Consider the following 18,754-nt stretch of genomic DNA (forward strand, 5'->3'; position numbering starts at 1 on the left):
GAGATGTACAGCATGGAAACAGACCCTTCGATCCAACCTGTCCATACCGCCCAGATATCCCAACCTAATCTATCCCACCTGCCAGCACGTGGCCCATATCCCTCCAAACCCTTCCTATTCATATACCCATCCAAATGCCTCTTAAATGTTGCAATTGTACCAGCCTCCACCACTTCCTGTGGCAGCTCATTCCATACCTGTACCACCCTGTGTGTGAAAAAGTTGCCACTTAGGTCTCTTTTATATCTTTCCCCTCTAACCCTAAACCTATGCCCTCTAGTTCTGGACTCCCCAACCCCAGGGAAAAGACTTTGCCTATTTACCCTATCCATGCCCCTTATGATTTTGTAAACCTGTATAAGGTGACCCCTCCACCTCCGACGCTCCAGGGACACCAGCCCCAGCCTGTTCAGCATCTCCCTGTAGCTCAAATCCTCCAACCTTGGCAACATCCTTGTAAATCTTTTCTGAACACTTTCAAGTTTCACAACATCTTTCCAATAGGAAAGAGACCAGAATTGTATGCAATATTCCAACAGTGGCCTAACCAATGTCCTGTACAGCCGCAACAAGACCTTCCCAACCCCTGTACTCAATACTCTGACCAATAAAGGAAAGCATACCAAACACTTTCTTCACTATCCTATCTACCTGCAACTCCACTTTCAAGGAGCTATGAACCTGCACTCCAAGGTCTCTTTGTTCAGCAACACTCCCCAGGACCTTACCATTAAGTGTATAAGTGCTGCTAAAATTTGCTTTCACAAAATGCAGCACCTCGCATTTATGGGAATTAAACTCCATCTACCAATCCTCAGTCCATTGGCCCATCTGGTTCAGATCCTGTTGTCATCTGAGGTAACCTTCTTCGCTGTCCACTACACCTCCAATTTTGGTGCCATCTGCAAACTTACTAATTGTACCTCTTATGCTCACATCCAAATCATTTATGTAAATGACAAAAAGTAAAGGACCCAGCACTAATCCTTGTGGCACTCCACTGGTCACAGGCCTCCAGTCTGAAAAACAACACTCCACCACCACCCTCTGTCTTCTACCTTTGAGCCAGTTCTGTATCCACATGGCTAGTTCTCCATTTATTCCGTGAGATCTAACCTTGCTAATCAGTCTCCCATGGGGAACCTTGCCGAACGCCTTACTGAAGTCCATATAGATCACATCTACCGCTCTGCCCTCATCAATTCTCTTTGTTACTTCTGCAAAAAACTCAATCAAGTTTGTGAGACATGATTTCTCACGCACAAAGCCATGTTGACTATCCCTAATCAGTCCATGCCTTTCCAAATACGTGCACATCCTGTCCCTCAGGATTCCCTCCAACAACTTGCCCACCACCGACGTCAGGCTCACTGGTCTATTGTTCCCTGGCTTACCCTTAACACCCTTCTTAAACAGTGGCACCATGTTAGCCAACGTCCAGTCTTCTGGCACCTCACCTGTGACTATCGATGATACAAATATCTCAGCAAGGGGCCCAGCAATAACTTCTCTAGTTTCCCACAGAGTTCTAGGGTATACCTGATCAGGTCCTCGGGATTTATCCAACTTTGTGTTTCAAGACATCCAGCACTTCCTCCTCTGTAATATGGACATTTTTCAAGGTGTCACCATATATTTCCATACATTCTATACCTTCCATATCCTTTTCCACAGTAAATATTGATGCAAAATACTCATTTAGTATCTCCCCCATTTTCTGCGGCTCCACACAAAGGCCGCCTTGCGGATCTTTGAGGGGCCCTATTCTCTCCCTAGTTACCCTTTTGTCCTTAATGTATTTGTAAAAACCCTTTGGATTCTCCTTAATTCTATTTGCCAAAGCTATCTCATGTCCCCTTTTTGCCCTCCTGATTTCCCTCTTAAGTATACTCCTACTGCCTTTATACTCTTCTAAGAATTCACTCGATCCATCCTGTCTATACCTTATATATGCTTCCTTCTTTTTCTTAACCAAACCCTCAATTTCTTTCGTCATCCAGCATTCCCTAAACGTATTAGCCTTTCCTTTCACCCTAACAGGAATATACTTTCTCTGGATTCTTGTTATCTCATTTCTGAAGGCTTCCAGCCATCCCTTTACCTGCGAACATCTGCCCCCAGTCAGCTTTTGAAAGTTCTTGTCTAATACCCTCAAAATTAGCCTTTCTCCAATTTAGAACTTCAACTTTTAGATCTGGTCTCTCCTTTTCCATCACTAGTTTAAAACTAATTGAATTATGGTTGCTGGCCCCAATGTGCTCCCCCACTGACACCTCAGTCACCTGCCCTGCCTTATTTCCCAAGAGTAGGTCAAGTTTTGCACCTTCTCTAGTATGTACATCCACATACTAAATCAGAAAATTTTCTTGTACACACTTAACAAATTCCTCTCCATCTAAACCCTTAACACTATGGCAGTCCCAGTTTATGTTTGGAAAGTTAAAATCCCCTATCATAACCACCTTATTATTCTTACAGATAGCTGAGATCACCTTACAAATTTGTTTCTCAATTTCCTCTGACTATTAGGTGGTCTATAATACAATCCCAATAAGGTGATCATCCCTTTCTTATTTCTCAGTTCCACCCAAATAACTTCCCTGGATGTATTTCCAGGAATATCCTCCCTCAGCACAGCTGTAATGCTATCCCTTATCAAAAACGCCACTCCCCCTCCTCTTTTGCCTCCCTTTCTATCCTTGGATTAAGAAATTGCACAAGGCATTGAATCTCATTGAGAGCAACAACATCCTGGCAGTAATACTGAAGTCATGTACTCCAGAACTAGCTGTGCCATTTCATTTTGGCTACAATGTATAAATTTGTGCAGTTATGTTATTCACAAAAAGGACAACAAATTCAATCCAGCCAATTATCTACTCACCCATCCTCAATTCTCATCAAAGTGATGCAAGTGTTAATGACAACATTATCAAGCTGCACATTCACAGTACTAACCTGCTAACTGAGGATCTGACAGGGCTGCTGGGTCCTGATCTTACTCCAACCTTGGTCCAAACATGGTCAAAGAGGTGAATGCAAGAAGTGAGGTGAGATTATGATTTCCCTCGACTTTAATACTGTATTTGACAGAATGTGACATCAAGCAGTCCCAGTAACACTGAAGTCAATGCAAATCAGGAGATGATTTGGAGATGCCGGTGTTGGACTGGGGTGAACAAAGTTAAAAATCACACAACACCAGGCTATAGTCCAACAGGTTCTATTGGAAGCACCAGCCTTCGGAACGCCGCTCTTTCGGAGCAGCACTCCAAAAGCTAGTGCCTCCAACCAAACCTGCTGGACCACAACCTGGCATTGCGTGATCCCTAACCAAATCAGGAGAGACTTTCTACTGGTTGGAGGCGTACCTGGCAAAGAGGAAGTTGCTTGTGGTGGTTGAGGTCAATCATTTTAGCTGCCAAACATTTAAGCATGAATTCCTGTGGAATTACTCCTCGGTCCAACTACTGCCAACTGCTTCATTAATGATTTCCCACAGCACAAAAATATAGAAACATAGAAAAGAGTTGGAGTAGGCCATTTGGTCCTTCAAGCCTGCTGACCATTCAATATAAAGACGGCTTATTATCTAACTTTAAGATTAGATTAGATTACTTACAGTGTGGAAACAGGCCCTTCGGCCCCACAAGTCCACACCGAACCTCTGAAGAATAATCCACCCAGACCCATTCCCCTACATTTACCCCTTCACCTAACACTACGGGCAATTTAGCAAGGCCAATTCACCTAACCTGCACATTTTTGGACATAATGCCCAGTTCCTACTTTCTCCCCATACCTTTTGACCTCTTTCGCCCCAAGAACTAGGCAGATTGTGCTGATGACTGCACTGTTCAAATACCATTCACAGCACTTTAGATAATGAAGCAGGCATCAAGACATTCAGACTTAGGTGAAATTCTGAGTAACATCCACACCGCATAAATGCCCGGCAACGGTCATTTTCAACCAGTGAGTCTAACCATCTCTGCAAGACATTACCAATACGAAAACCTCAACCATGAACGTGCTAGGGGTCATAATTCACAGCCTATTAAACGCTGTACTCACAAGATTATATCAGAGACTAGGAAATGATTATGAGTAACTTATGTCCATATCCCCCAAACACTGTCCATGAGCCACAAGCTAAAGTCAGGAGTGTCATGCAATACTTCCACTTTCCTGGATGTGTGTGACTCAAACAACAATCAAGAAATTTGACACAATCGATAACTTAAAAGATGAACTGACTGCAACTTTCAAATCTGCAAGCTTGACCATGGAGAAGGGCTGCAGGCCCATGGGAACAGCATCTCTTGCAAGTTTCTCTCTAAGCCGCAAGCTATCTTAACGCAGAAAGATAAACACTGCCCTTCACTGCCGCTAGGTCAAAAAACACCAAAATTGGAGGTGTAGTGGACAGCGAAGACGGTTACCTCAGATTACAACAGGATCTGGACCAGATGGGCCAATGGGCTGAGAAGTGGCAGATGGAGTTTAATTCAGATAATTGCGAGGTGCTGCACTTTGGGAAAGCAAATCTTAGCAGGACTTATACACTTAATGGTAAGGTCCTAGGGAGTGTTGCTGAACAAAAAGACATTGGAGTGCAGGTTCATAGCTCCTTGAAAGTGGAGTCGCAGGTAGATAGGATAGTGAAGAAAGTATTTGGTATGCTTTCCTTTACTGGTCAGAGTATTGAGTACAGGAGTTGGGAGGTCATGTTGCGGCTGTACAGGACATTGGTTAGGCCACTGTTGGAATATTGCGTGCAATTCTGGTCTCCTTCCTATTGGAAAGATGTTGTGAAACTTGAAAGGGTTCAGAAAAGATTTACAAGGATGTTGCCAAGGTTGGAGGATCTAAGCTACAGGGAGAGGCTGAACAGGCTGGGGCTGTTTTCCCTGGAGCGTTGGAGGCTGAGGGGTGACCTTATAGAGATTTACAAAATTATGAGGGGCATGGATAGGATAAATAGACAAAGTCTTTTCCCTGGGTTCGGGGAGTCCAGAACAAGAGGGCATAGGTTTAGGGTGAGAGGGGAAAGATATAAAAGAGACCTAAGGGGCAACTTTTCCATGCAGGGGGTGGTACGTGTATGGAACGAGCTGCCAGATGATGTGGTAGAGGCTGGTACAATTGCAACATTTAAGAGGCATTTGGATGGGTATATGAATAGGAAGGGTTTGGAGGGATATGGGCCGGGTGCTGGCAGGTGGGACTAGATTAGGTTGGGATATCTGGTCGGCATGGATGGGTTGGACCGAAGGGTCTGTTTCCATGCTATACATCTCTATGACTCTATGACTCTATTCATTTCAACATGAGTCAATAATAAAAATGTTTAACAGATGACATCCAAATTAATGATTTCCCAACCTACTGTGATTGTCAGTCCCCATTAAAGTCCTGCTTTGTCTTAATTCCTGCAGCTTTTAAAGGGAATGAAATATAGAAACATAGGAAATAGGAGCAACTGTAGGCCACTCAGCCCTTTCAGCCTGCCCCACCATTCAATCTGATCATGGCTGAACATCCCTGTTTCTATGTTCTCCGATTACCCTTTGATCCCTTTAGTCCTATGTCTAACTCCTTCCTAAAAACATTTAATGTTTTGGCCTCAACCACATTCTGTGGCAGAGAATCCCACAGGCTCCCCATTCTCTGGGTGAAGACATTTCTCTTCAACTCAGTCCCTGTATCCTTAGAGTGTGACCCCTGGTTCTAGACTCCCCTGTCATTGGGAAAATCTTGCTTGTAGTTACTCTTTCTAGTCTTTTATAGAATTTTATAGGTTTCTATTAGGTCATCCCCCAACCCCCAACCTCATTCTTCTAAACTTCAGTCAATACAGTCATAACTGATTTAGTCACTCTTTATATGTGAGTCCTGCCATCCCAGAGATCAGTCTGGTAAACCTTCACTGTACTCCTTCTGTAGCTCAATCTATTGCCATTCGGATAATAATCTGCCTTCCCGTTTTTGCTGCCAAAGTGGACGACCTCAAATTTGTCGACATTATATTTCATCTGTCATGCAATTGCCTACTCACTCAACTTGTCCAAATCACACTGAAGCATCTCTGTATCCTCCTGACAGCTCACTCTCCCACCCAGCTTTTGCTGGTTGCAAACTCGGAGATATTAGATTTAGTTCCCTCATCTAAATCATTAACATATTATAGCTGGGATAATAGCTATAATCCCAGTGGTCCCTGTGGCACCGTAATACTCACTGCATGTCAATGAGAAAAAGACCTGTTTATTCCTACTGTTGGTTTCCTGTCTCCTAACCAATCCTCATGCACATATTTTATATGTCTATCTTTTCATTGTCGGACCATATCAAAAACCTTCTGAAAGTCCAAATCCATTCACTCCTTCTTATCAATTCTATGAGTGGGATCCTCAAAAAATTCCAATCAATTTGTCAAGCATGATTTCCCTTTATTAAACCACACTGTCTTGGTTTGATCTTTATGACCTGGTATCGTGACCCAGTGGGTATCACTCTTAACTCCACAGTCATTGGGTCAACTTTCACTCTACAGACTCTTGGTGCCAGTACTGAGGGAGTGCTGCACCGTCACTGTTTCAGACATGAAACCGAGACTCCACCTGAATTCTCGGATCCCTTTCCACTATTTCTTGAAGAAGAGGGGTGGATTTCTCCAGGGTGGCGGGAATATCCTGATGACCAATATTTATCCCTAATCCACATCATTATCAATGAGAAAGGTAATCTGGCCCCTTATCACATCACTATTAGTGGGGGCTTACTGTGTGCAAATTGTCCAGTAATGGCTATACACCAAAAACTAGCTTATTGTCAACTTGCACCAATGTCCTGAAATGTACATGGCACTATGTAAATGCGGGGAGAAAGTGAGGACTGCAGATGCTGAAGATCAGTGTCGAAAAGTGTGGTGCTGGAAAACCACAGCACGTTAGGCAGCATCCGAGGAGCAGGAGAATCGAAATTTTGAGCATAAGCCAATCATCAGGATATGTTCCTGATGAAGAGCTAATGCTTGAAACATTGACTCTCCCACTCCTCGGATGCCGCCTGACCAGCTGTGCTTTTCCAGCATCACACTTTTCGACACTACGTAAGTGCAGCTGTGCACCTCTAGTACTCCACGTTGTTGCAGTTCTGGTATGTACAGCCACACAACATGCTGCAGGGACCTCTCCCTACCCTCTGAGTCCTCAGTTGATGGATTTTGAATTATTGGTTTTGTGCTGGCAATTGCTGACGATTCTTTCTTACCACCCCCTCCCGCAACCCCACCGACTCCGTTTCCAGTGTGGTCTAAGAACAACAAGCCAGTGCACACCACCATCCTGAACCCACACATCCACCTGATCGGGGAAGAAGCTGCCTGCATTGCCTACATCCGCATCACACAGTACATTGACAGCAGCGGCATTCCCCGCACCGCCCAGTCCGAGGAGACACGGATCTGGCACCGACGTGATGGAAAATGGCAAATTGTCCACTTCCACCGATCGGGATCTCCGTCTGCTCTGGCCAAGTGAGTATTCAATCCCGGGATTCTGTGGCTGGGATGCGGAGGGATAAACCTGAAGTTAAGCACCCGCATGAATTGGAATCAGTAGGATTGTGGGTTGGAGGGCGGGGATTGAGGTAGACAGGGACAAAGTTCCTGAGTGAAAGCCCCCAAATCTCAGCCAGGCTCTCATTGGCTGCGTTCCGATGAAAGGATTTCTTTTTGTTATCTTTTGGTTTATGACCCAGAAAGGGTTTGTCCTGCAAATGATAGCTGTCCCAGCACTTTAAGTGCCCAGACTAGGCTGGCACTGCCCAGTGAGAGAGTGCTACCCTGTTGAAAGTCCCACCTTAAGGTGAGACATCAAACTGGTGGCTTTGGAAGTTGTCACAGGACTATTGGGTAAAAGAAATTCCACATACAGTGTCCTACCCCAATATTTATCCTGTAACCCACATCTTATTTCTATGGGTGCCACATAACCTATGTTACAGTTGTGGTGTACATCCCAGTTGCACTCCTTCATGTGCACGTGCTGCTGATGTGGAGAATAGAATCTGCAATGTTCTTCACATCGCACAGAGAGAACTGAGAATCTCTTACCAAGTGCCGCTGATTTGCATTGGAATAATTTGCAGGGTGGGAAGCTGTTTTGCTGCTTTACAATCACACCTTCCCTCAGTCATCATGTCGAGAAGGTTGGTGAGCTGGGTGGTAAAGCAGAGTGATCTCAGCAGCGTAGGCTCAATCCCCCACTGCCTGAGAAATATATGAATTCCATCCTTCTCACCCTATCCCCTTGCCTCAGGCATGATGACCCTCAGGTTAGGCCACAACATTCTCAAATCATGACTTTTCTTTTGCTTGTCATCAAGTCCTGGGAGGACTGGGAGTCAAACCCAGAGCCTCTTAGTTCAGAGGTAGGGACACTACCCACTGCACCACCAGTCCTCCCATTACTGCAGTGATTACATTTTAAAAGGTAGTTCGTTGGCTGAAAGCTCCAAGGAACAGTGGCATGGTAGCTCAGTGTTTGGCACTGCTGCCTCACAGCACCAGGGAGCCGGGTTTAGTTCCACCTTGGGGCAACAGTGTGTGTGGAGTTTACATGTTCTTCTTTGTCTATATGGGTTTCCTCCAGGTGCTTTGGTTTTCTCCCACAGTCTAAAGAGGTGCAGGTTAGGTGGGCTGGCTGTGCTAAATTGCCCTAGAGTGTCCAGGGATGTGCAGGTTAGGTGGGCTGGCCATGCTAAATTGCCCAATAGTGTCCAGGGATTTGCAGGTTAGGTGGGCTGGCCATGTTAAATTGCCCAATAGTGTCCAGGAACCTGCAGGTTAAGTGGGCTGGCCATGCTAAATTGCCCTATAGTGTCCAGGGATGTGCAGGTTAGGTGGTTGGCCATGTTAAGTTGCCCATAGTGTCTAGGGATGTGCAGGCCAGGTGGGTTGGCAATGGGAAATGCAGGGTTATAGGACTGGGGGCTGGAATTGGGTGGGATGCTCTCCAGAGGGTTGGTGTGAACTTGATGGGCCAAATGGCAGGTTTCCACACTGTTGGGAATCTGAAGTGATGAAAGGATGCTCAAAAGTACTGCTTTCTTTCTTCTTTGATCTAATTTTGTCTGCAGCTGAAACTCCTTCTGTCCAGTCTCCTGCTGCTATCCCTGACTGACTTGCACGCAAGGACGATATCTCCTGTGTAACCTCACCGCTGAACTCATGTCTCCCCCCCCCACCGGAGAGAGAGAGGTGGAATGCTTGGCGGAATTACTGCTGGATTGAGTAATCGGTTCCTCCACTCACAACCCCATGTTTGCAGGGAGAGTGATGAATTTCATAACCGATCATCCTTTTTTGTATCCTAAGAGGCAATATCTGTCGTTCTGGCATGTTTACAGCGATATCTATGATTCCAATCAATTTACAGTGTAGTTGTATTTTAAAATTGTGATAGTTAAGTGATGACTTTATAACTTGGCTGCGATGCATGTTTTTTACTGTATTGCCGGGCGCAAAAAAAAAATTTCAAATTACGGGCGTTTGCAATCTCAACATGAACTTGGGGAGGGAGGAAAGAGTGATCAAAATTGTTGATGGTCCTGTCATTGGGATTATTCATTGGACAGCACGAGGAATAGTGGGATTGTAGGAAGTGCTAGTCTAGTTAAGACTGGGCTTGGCAAGGGATATTCCCCCTGTGGGCTTAACAGAGACTGTAAGCAATGTCTCTGAGGTGGAACTTTCGTGTGATTAATGTGCCCCTCCTTAACCACGGCTGCACTTTGAACTGGCTGAAAGCACTTTGTGGTATGTTTGGGAGATTGAATATCTTGTACTTTGGTGAGATTAATAAGCAGGGAAAACCTTCCTCATTTCAAATCGAAAAACTAACGGTCAATAAATGACCGTTTTGTTTTAAGAGGGCTCGTTAATGCATTGCCCGATTTGGCCCGTTGCAGTTTGAAAGCAATGATTTTGAACACAGTTTGTACATTTTTACACGGCAATCCGTCCAAATGAGCTTCCTCGGATCTTTTGTGACTCTGGCTTTACTGAGACTTGTGATCGTTGGGAATAAATTGCTTAATTCTCTTGTTCTCACAAGCTGGGAGGGATGTTTGGCTTTACAGGGGTTCCCAATGGAAAATTTAGGCACAGGATTCTTACATTCTACCGGACAATGCCCATTGGCATAATCTGATACCAAACCAGCACTAGCATGATCGAGAATAAAGCAGTCAATCTAATTGAATTTCAGCTCAATCCTTCAATAATGACTGAATCCCATCTCAGACCTCATAGACTACACTCACCTACATCAGCCCTTTCTAATCTTTGAAGAAAATGCTGGGTCTCCTGCTAGGTCTGTGAATTTCCACTTTCTATTCCCCTCCTTCTTCCTCCCACCCACACACGTTTGTGCCCCCACCCCTTCCCACCTCCTATATCTTACACCGCATTCCCCCCCCCCCAATAACAAACAAAAGTCCCAAAGCTTCTCCTTTCCCTAAGGCAGCTTACATGGTTCCTCTCAGTCAATCGTTACCAATTTGGCACAGAAGGAGGCCCTTGTGTCTTGACACAGTAAAACTCTTGTTCCCCATCAACTAATTCCCTGACTTCCTCTGAAAAGTTCCTGATGAATTTTCTCCTATATTCGCCCTCACTTCTGCTACAACTTTCCAGATTATAATAACTCGCTGTGTCAAAAGACAATTTCTGTCCATCTCCCCTCTCAGATTCTCATGCTGATTATCTTAAATCTGTGTCCTCTGGGTCTAACCTGTGACATCTAAGGCAAGTTAGATCCACGATGTGGTTGTCATTAAGATCTGTTTGAAACCTTGGTGTGGACCCTGACATTCGCAACTCATTCCTTTTCTTGACCTTTTGCAGTCCATTGACCATCACCAACCCTGCCTAATGGATCAAGGGAATCTGATGTCACCCACAGCTATTCTGTATTATACAGACTGAATTGGAATACATTGTTGGCTGATGTCAGTCCCTCTCCCCATTCGTCAAACAGCATCAGGTGACATTTGCTGGTCCCTCCAGCAATGACAATCTTCCCATGTCTCTGACTTCCATAGGAAAGGCAACCAGACACGGACTGAAAAAGAACATGTTTGTGGGAGAGCAAGGAGGGAGAAGCGAAATTAAGTTAATAACAGTCAGCTCTTCCAACAAATCAGCACAGCGTGAGCAGTTGAAGGATCACCTTCTGACCAAGTAAAACCTATAGTGATCACTCCTTTGGTCTCTAGCAACCATTCCCCTCTTATGGCCATTGGAATCCACTTTGTTTCCATTAGCAACCTATCCCATTTCTTATGGTTCTTCACAACTCATTCCTTTTCTTGACCTTTTGCAGTCCATTGACCATCACCAACCGGTTTCTTCTTGTGACCCTCTGCAATCTATTTCTGTTCATATGGCCCTTGGCAACATTCTATTGGCCCTCAGGAAATAATCCTTTCTTATGGTCCTTAGCATTCTGGCAATTGGCACTGAGCAATTTGTCCATTTTCATATGGACCTTGACAATCCATTCTTAACTCCTTTGACACCAAGAAATGAGTCCATTGACCCTTAGTAACCATTCCCTTCTCATTGCCTTTAGAAATCATTCCCTTCTTATGAATCCTCAGCAACCACTCCATTAGACCTTAGCAACTAGAAACTTCTTACAGTTCTTAGGAACTTGTCAGTTGGCCCTTAGAAACCTGTCCCTTTTCAGTTGGTTCTTAGCAATGTATTCGTATTCGGACCATTAGCAACCTGTCCATTGGCCCTTAGCAACCAGTCCTATGGCCCTTAGTTAGCAATCAATCCCTCAGCCCGTAGTAACCTGTCCATTGGCCCTTAGCAACCAACCCCTTGGTCCTTAGAAACCTATCCATTGGTGCTTAGCAACTAGCCCCTTTTCATATGATTCTTAGCAACTCATCCCTTTGCTTGAGTTTTTGCAACTAGTCCATTGGCCCTTATGAACTAGTCATTCTTCATGGTATTTTGCAATCTGTCTCTTGGCCATTAGGGAGCAGACCCTTCTCATGGTCCTTAGGAACGTGTCCATTAATCCTTAGCAACTAGACTCTTAGCTCTTAGTTACCTGTGTCTTTCATGGTCCTTAGCAATAACCCTTTGGTCCATTGGCCTACAACATTATTTGACAATCAGGCCTTTGTCCCTTATGACTAGATCTTTAGATACTTGTCCCTTTTCATGATTCTTAGAACCAGTCCTTTGATCCACAAGATAACCAACACTGAAGATGGAGAGAAACCAGTCGCATGTTATTTTGAAGAATTGACAATTTTGTTTTCAATCTTGTTAGAAACAGTGTACCCTCTTTGAGTTTTGAGACCTACAAGGTAGCTCAGTAACCCATAGAATACTGCACAGGTCACATACAAGTCATCTGCTTGGGCTTGACCACTCAAAGAAATATTAGGAAACCATGGACTTAACAGAATAGACCACACACAAGGCAATGAGAGGACATTGCTGTGAGGCTATTCAACTCTTAAACCAGTTACATTGGGATAGGAGGAGGCCATTCAGCTCCTCAAGCCTGTTACATAGGAACAGGAGGAGGCCATTCAACCCCTTGAGCCTGTTACACAATTTAATCATGAAGCTATGCTTGGGTGAGGGTGGGGATGGAAATGGGTTGTTTGCTGTTTTTGTATCACATATTAAGAGAAAGATTCATCTCATCACTTCTGCTTGCTTATTTGAGAAAGTGAATCAATTGGACAATCATGCACCATTTCTAGTGTTGGTTTCTTTGCTAGCCTGAGCCTTTGCACTGGATTCTGGGCCTCACCAGAGATCTGCTTTCGTACCTCTGTATTGTATTGCCAATTAAATCAATGCCTTTCTGTAAATTTTCGTAAGTGACTTTACTGTAAATTGTTGTGACACTGAAGAAATTAATGAATTGAGTCAAGCTTCTGTCTTTGGAATATGGTCCAACTCATAGGTAAGGTTGCTGGTGACTGACTTGTGAATATTTTAATTGGTGTTTCGCAAATAAAGAGATTTTATCAGTTTGTCTTGAAGGATGTGTGTTGATGTATTTCATTCCTCAATGGAGAAAACAGGCCATTCTGCCCAATACAGCCGTTCTAGCATCCATGGTCCACTCAATACTTCACCTGCCATTCCTCATCTGACTCTATCAAAATATTTTAAGAAGATAGTCTAGACCTTTTCTTATTTTAAATACAAATATAATGTGCTGAGTTCCAGATGCAATTTGATCAGTCAAACTAATCAACATTAGGCAAAACACCATTTATTTAAACACTATAGTTAAAATGCAACAAAAGGAAGAACTTAGGATAATTTAACTCTGTTGTAAACATAACAGAATAATAGATATGATAACTATTACTAATTAACTGTTCCAATACATTAACATCCCATAAAAGCACCCCTTGACGAAAATGCAAATTCAGAAAAATAGATTTGTCTCACTGTAACCCAGCAGCCCAGAAGGAGGAACTTCAGGATAAAACTTGGAGAAAATAGCAGCCAGGAGACATTTACTGCAGCTTCTAATCCTGTTGAGATACCAACAGCAACTACTTAAAGCTAAACCTAAAAAACAAAAAAACCCCTTGAAATCCTGGTCTCTGACAGCTTGACACACCCATCCAGGCTGCTTTTATTGTTCCAACTTTTAAAAAAGATCCAATGCCTCACAGGCTGTTTAATTTATTGGCTTGCCGAGTACACAACTCAGTATGTCTGTCTTAAAACCATTCTTTAAAAGAAAACACGACAAAATAACTTCTTGACACCACAGCATCATCACAATAATCATACTCTACTGTTCCTTTCTGCTGTTTGTACTCACCTGATTTTGCCATATCACATCTCTGATGTGGGCTCCAACTATTGGGGATAAGGTACGGATGATAATGTTCTGGGAAAGTAATCCAACCGAGGTTAATAACCTGAGATTGTGTTCAAATTCCATCCCAGAAATTTTAACTAAGTCAACTAAATCAATGATAAAGGGTTGTGATTCTTTGCAACTCCCTTTCTGAAACGGTTATGGAGGCAGAACATTACAGTGCAAAAAAGAGGCACTCCAAGTTCTTGTTTATTTTTACAGCAAAGGTTGGTAGGTTCTGGTTAAGTGATGGGCTGAAACGTTTTCTGGCTAGGTGGAAATGGGGATTTGAGGTAGCATTGTTAAAATGTTCTGCATTTAACAAGAGCATGGCAGAGCCAGCTTGAGGGGCTGAATGGCCTACAGCTGCTCCTGATTTCTATGTTTTTGTCGGGAATTATAAAGCTGATGCCTACAACACTAGTGAGCTCTCAATGGAACTTCTCAAATTCCCCATTTCATTCAGGAAGGAAAACCTGCCATGTCTGGCCTAAGTATGATTCCTGACAAATAAGATCGTGGGGCGAAAGGGAGTACTGCAGACGCTGGATATCAGAGTCAATATTAGAGTGGTGCTGGAAAAGCACAGCTGGTCAGGCAGTATCCGAGGAGCAGGACAATTGATGTTTTGGACAAAAGCCCTTCACCAGGATGCTTTTCCAGCATCACTCTAATCCTGACTGAAATAAAATCGTCGGGTGGTTCAAAGTGGGGTTGAATGTCTTGGGCTACAAGAAGATTTCAACTAGGTGGTGAAATGGGCAGATAAGTGGCAGATGGAATTTTAACTTGATAAGTGTGAGGTGATACACTTTGGAAGGAGTAATTCGACAAGCTAGTATTCACTGAACAGAATGAGACCAGGAAATTCTGGACGTGTTTGTCCATTGATCTCTGAGGGCAGAAGGGCATGTCAGTAGGATGGTGAGAAAGGCATATAGGACATTTGGCTTTAGCAATGGAGACATAGATTATAAAAACTGGCAAGCCATGGTGGATTTATATAGAACTTTGGTGAGATCACAGCGAGAGTACTGTGTGCAGTTCTGGTCACCACATTATAAGATGGATGCAATTTCACTGGAAGGGGTGAGAGAAGGTTCACCAGGAAGCAACCTGAGATGGAAATTTTCTGTTATGAGGAAAGGTTGGATAGGCTTGTTTGCATTGGGGCAGGGAAGATTGGGTGATCTGATTGAGGTGTACAAGATTATGAGGGGCATGGACAGAGTGGATAAGGGGTGGCTGTTCCCCTTAGTTGAACTGAATTAAGTTAAATTGAATTGAATGATTTATCGTCATTTGCATTTAACAATAAATGCAGTGAAAAGTCGCTATGCTCCTGTGCCATTTTGACTTGCAGAAGATATTAAGATATAAGCCTGAAATTATGATACAAGACTTAAACATAAGTAAAAGCAGAGCTCACCTTCCTCCCTTCTTGTGTTCAGCTCAACACCCATCAATGCCCCTCCCACTCCATTCCAGGAGTACCAATCCAGGCCCACCACATCGCTGCTGCTGAAACCCAATGTTTCCGTCCTGATGCCAACCTCAGATGCTGCCTTCTCCACCAAAGGGTCAGTCACAAGGGGACACGCATTCAAGGTATGGGGCAGGAAGTTTAGAGCGAATATGAGGAAACAATGTTACCCCTCCCCAGAGGATGGTGACAGGCTGGAATGTACTGCCTTGGGAGGGTACTAGAGATGAGTTGTCTCACATCCTTTAACAGGTGGGTGGCACGGTGGCTCACAGCACCAGGGCCCGGGTTCAATTCCCGCCTTGGGTGACTGTGTGGAGTTTGCACATTCTCCCCGTGTCTGTGTGGGTTTCCTCTGGGTGCTTTGGTTTCCTCCCACAGTCCAAAGATGTGCAGGTCAGGTGGATTGGCCATGCTAAATTGGCAGCAGTGTTAGGTGCATTAGTCAGAAGGAAATGGGTCTGGGTCTTCGGAGGGTCAGTGTGGACTTGTTGGGCTGAAGGGTCTGTTTCCATTCTGTAAGAAATCTAATCTAATCTAAAAGTACCTGGATGAACACCTGTCACATTATAACATTCGAGGCTATCGGCCAAGTGGGATTAGGTCGAAGGTCAGGTATTTTTCAGGTGTCAGTACAGACTTGATGGGCCAAAAGGTCTCTTCTGCTCTGTATAATTCTAAGAATGCTGTTGATTCTTAAAATCTCCTGATAGTCAAGTGCCTATTGACTCAGCCTTAAAGTATATTCAATGACCCCATTCACAGTGCTCTCTGTGGAACATAATTCCACAGACTAATGCCTCTGAGAGAAAAAAATGGCCCTCATCTCCACCATTTAATGGGAGACCCACAATTTTTAAACTTATCCTCCAGGTCTAAAATCTTCCAGAAGGGAAAACTTCAGCATTCTACCTGGGCGAGTCCTAATAATTTATTCATTCACAGGATCTTGGTATTGCTGAATAAGGCAACATCTATTGGCCAGAGGACAGTTAAGATTGCTGTGGGTCTGGAGTCACATGTAGACCAGACCAGGTAAGGATGGCAGATTTCCTTCCCTAAAGGACAGTGAGCCAGCTGCTTTCACGACAGTGGTCACTCGGTCACCATTAGGTCAGTTCTTTATTCCAGATTTTATTAAATACAAATTTCACCACCCATCATAGTGGGATTCAAAGAAGATTAACCTGGATATTGCCAGCACATCACTGTCTTCCTTTGTGCAAGTTCATCCTCTGCATCTTCTGAATTTCAATAGACACAAACATCTCAAACTATATTCATAAGGTAAGCCCTTCATCTTAAGTAATGAGTTAAGTGAACCTTCTCCGAACTACCTCTAAGGCAATTAGAAAATAAAAACAGAAGTTGCTGGAGCAACTCAACAGTTCTGGCATTACCTGTATAGAGAGAAAACAAAATTAACATTTCAACTCCAGTGACCCTTTTCAGAACTCAGTTAACTCAGAAATATTAACTTTGTTCCCTTGCCACAGATATTGCCAGACCTGCTGACTTTCTCAAGCAATTTCTGTTTTTGTTTCAGAATTCACAGTTCTTTCTTTTATTCTAAAGCAGTTACATCTTTTCTCAATAAGGAGACCAAAACTATACTCCAGATGCAGTCTCACCAAGGTGCTGTGCAACCGCTGTGAAATATTTTCACTTTGTATTCCGATCATTGCAATTAATGTCATGTCGTGAGTCACTGGGGCAGCTTGCCGAAGGTCAAGTCTCGATATTCCCAGAGACATCACAAAAGATTTCAAAATAAGTAAACAAAATCCCACAATTTAGTTGATTTCCTGGTTGATAGAAAACAGATTTCTGAATTTAACAGGAATTACTATTTGTCACAAGTAATTAGGCTCTAGCCAGGTGTAAACAGTTATAAACTGCTGGTATGCAACATTACAAATAAAAACTGTAATCCCCCAGTAAATTTCTCCCTTACACATGGACAGACAGACATAGATGATGGGTGTGGGTGCAGGGACAAACACATAGACAGAGAGAAACTAGGAAAGATAGTTCAGTAGCCTTTGTTCACAGCTCTGCTGAATTAGTTCTTTCTGATCAAATTGTTTTTTTTCTCAGTCTTCCTCTTCTGAATGCTTCCTCTGATATACAAAAGGCACAGCGTGGTGTTCATTCACTTCTAAAAGGTTGATGACTTATCAAATAATAGCCACAAAATACGCAACTTCTGAAGGAAAAATAAACTGGTTTTCACCAGGTTTAAAATGGCTGCCTGCACACAACTGTGAAGACTGACTGGGTAAAAACCAGATGACTTCTCTCTCTCTCTCTCTCTGCATCTTCTTGCCAGCCCCTGCAAGTTCAACTACCTGAGAACCAATCACACGATCGTTGTCAGGCAAAAGGCGTTTGTAGTCAATAACTGGCCAATAACCTATGGACAAATCAGCTCCTTGTTATGAACCAAAGATGCTTCTGTACACAACCATTCAGCTCCAGTTTGTCTGCACCTACTTCAAGTCCTGCTTGTTCAAACAACTGTTTAAATAATCATTGCCATGATGACTCAGTAACTTGCTTTTAAAAACAAGTAGCTAGCTTTGGTTCCTTCTCATTTCAGCCCATAATTTAAAAAGCACAAAATAAAAATCTTTGAAGACCGCATTCCATTTGTTTACCTGGTCACTTGACATTTTGTAATTAATGCACGAAGACACCCAGATACCATTTGGGTTCTACAATCTCCTGTCATTTACATACTACATTGCTTTTCTATTCTTCCTGCCAAAGTGGATGAATATACATTTCCAATTCTGCACCACCTCCTAAATCTCATTTCGAACCCTTCCTGAAACTTTCCCTTCTCTTGACAACTTCACAGAATCACCGAAGCGTTACAGCGTACAAGGAGGCCATTCGTGTTTGCATGTGCTCCTCAAACGACCATCTTGACCTACTGCCAATTTCCTGCTTTTTTCCCCATATCATTACACATTAGTTCGATCCAAGTAATTATCCGATGCCCCCTGGAATCCTTCAGTTGAACCTGCCTCCATCAAATTTCCAGGCAGTGCATTCCACACTGCAACTACTCACTGTGTGGAAAAAGATTCTCCTTGCATCACATTTACTCCTTTGCAACCACTTTAGATCTGTTCCTGATCTTATTGCTAGGGTGAGCAGATACTCCCTATTAATCTTAACTCACTCATGACTTTGCAAACCTCTATCAGATCACTTCTCAGTCTTCTTGTCTTCAAGGAGAACAGTCCCAACATCTTTAATCTACCCTTACAACTGATGTTTCTCTTCCCTGGAACCATTCTTGTATATTACTTCTGCATTCTCTGCAATGCATTGACACCCATCC

The 18,754-nt window shown here is 43.4% G+C and overlaps 1 protein-coding gene across 1 annotated transcript in view; it reads left to right on the top strand.

Annotated features, from left to right (window-relative positions):
• Positions 1 to 13,083, top strand: part of LOC140491888 (calcium/calmodulin-dependent protein kinase type II subunit alpha) — a 247,906-nt gene extending 234,823 nt beyond the window's left edge. Inside the window, exons 17-18 of the mRNA XM_072590323.1 lie at positions 7,312 to 7,540; positions 9,145 to 13,083. Coding sequence (XP_072446424.1) covers positions 7,312 to 7,540; positions 9,145 to 9,148 — 233 coding nt within the window. The 3' untranslated portion in view covers positions 9,149 to 13,083. The remainder of the gene's footprint in view (positions 1 to 7,311; positions 7,541 to 9,144) is intronic.
• The last annotated feature ends 5,671 nt before the right edge of the window (positions 13,084 to 18,754 follow it).

Source organism: Chiloscyllium punctatum, chromosome 20 (assembly GCF_047496795.1).
Source record: "Chiloscyllium punctatum isolate Juve2018m chromosome 20, sChiPun1.3, whole genome shotgun sequence".
Classification (NCBI taxonomy): Eukaryota; Metazoa; Chordata; class Chondrichthyes; order Orectolobiformes; family Hemiscylliidae; genus Chiloscyllium; species Chiloscyllium punctatum.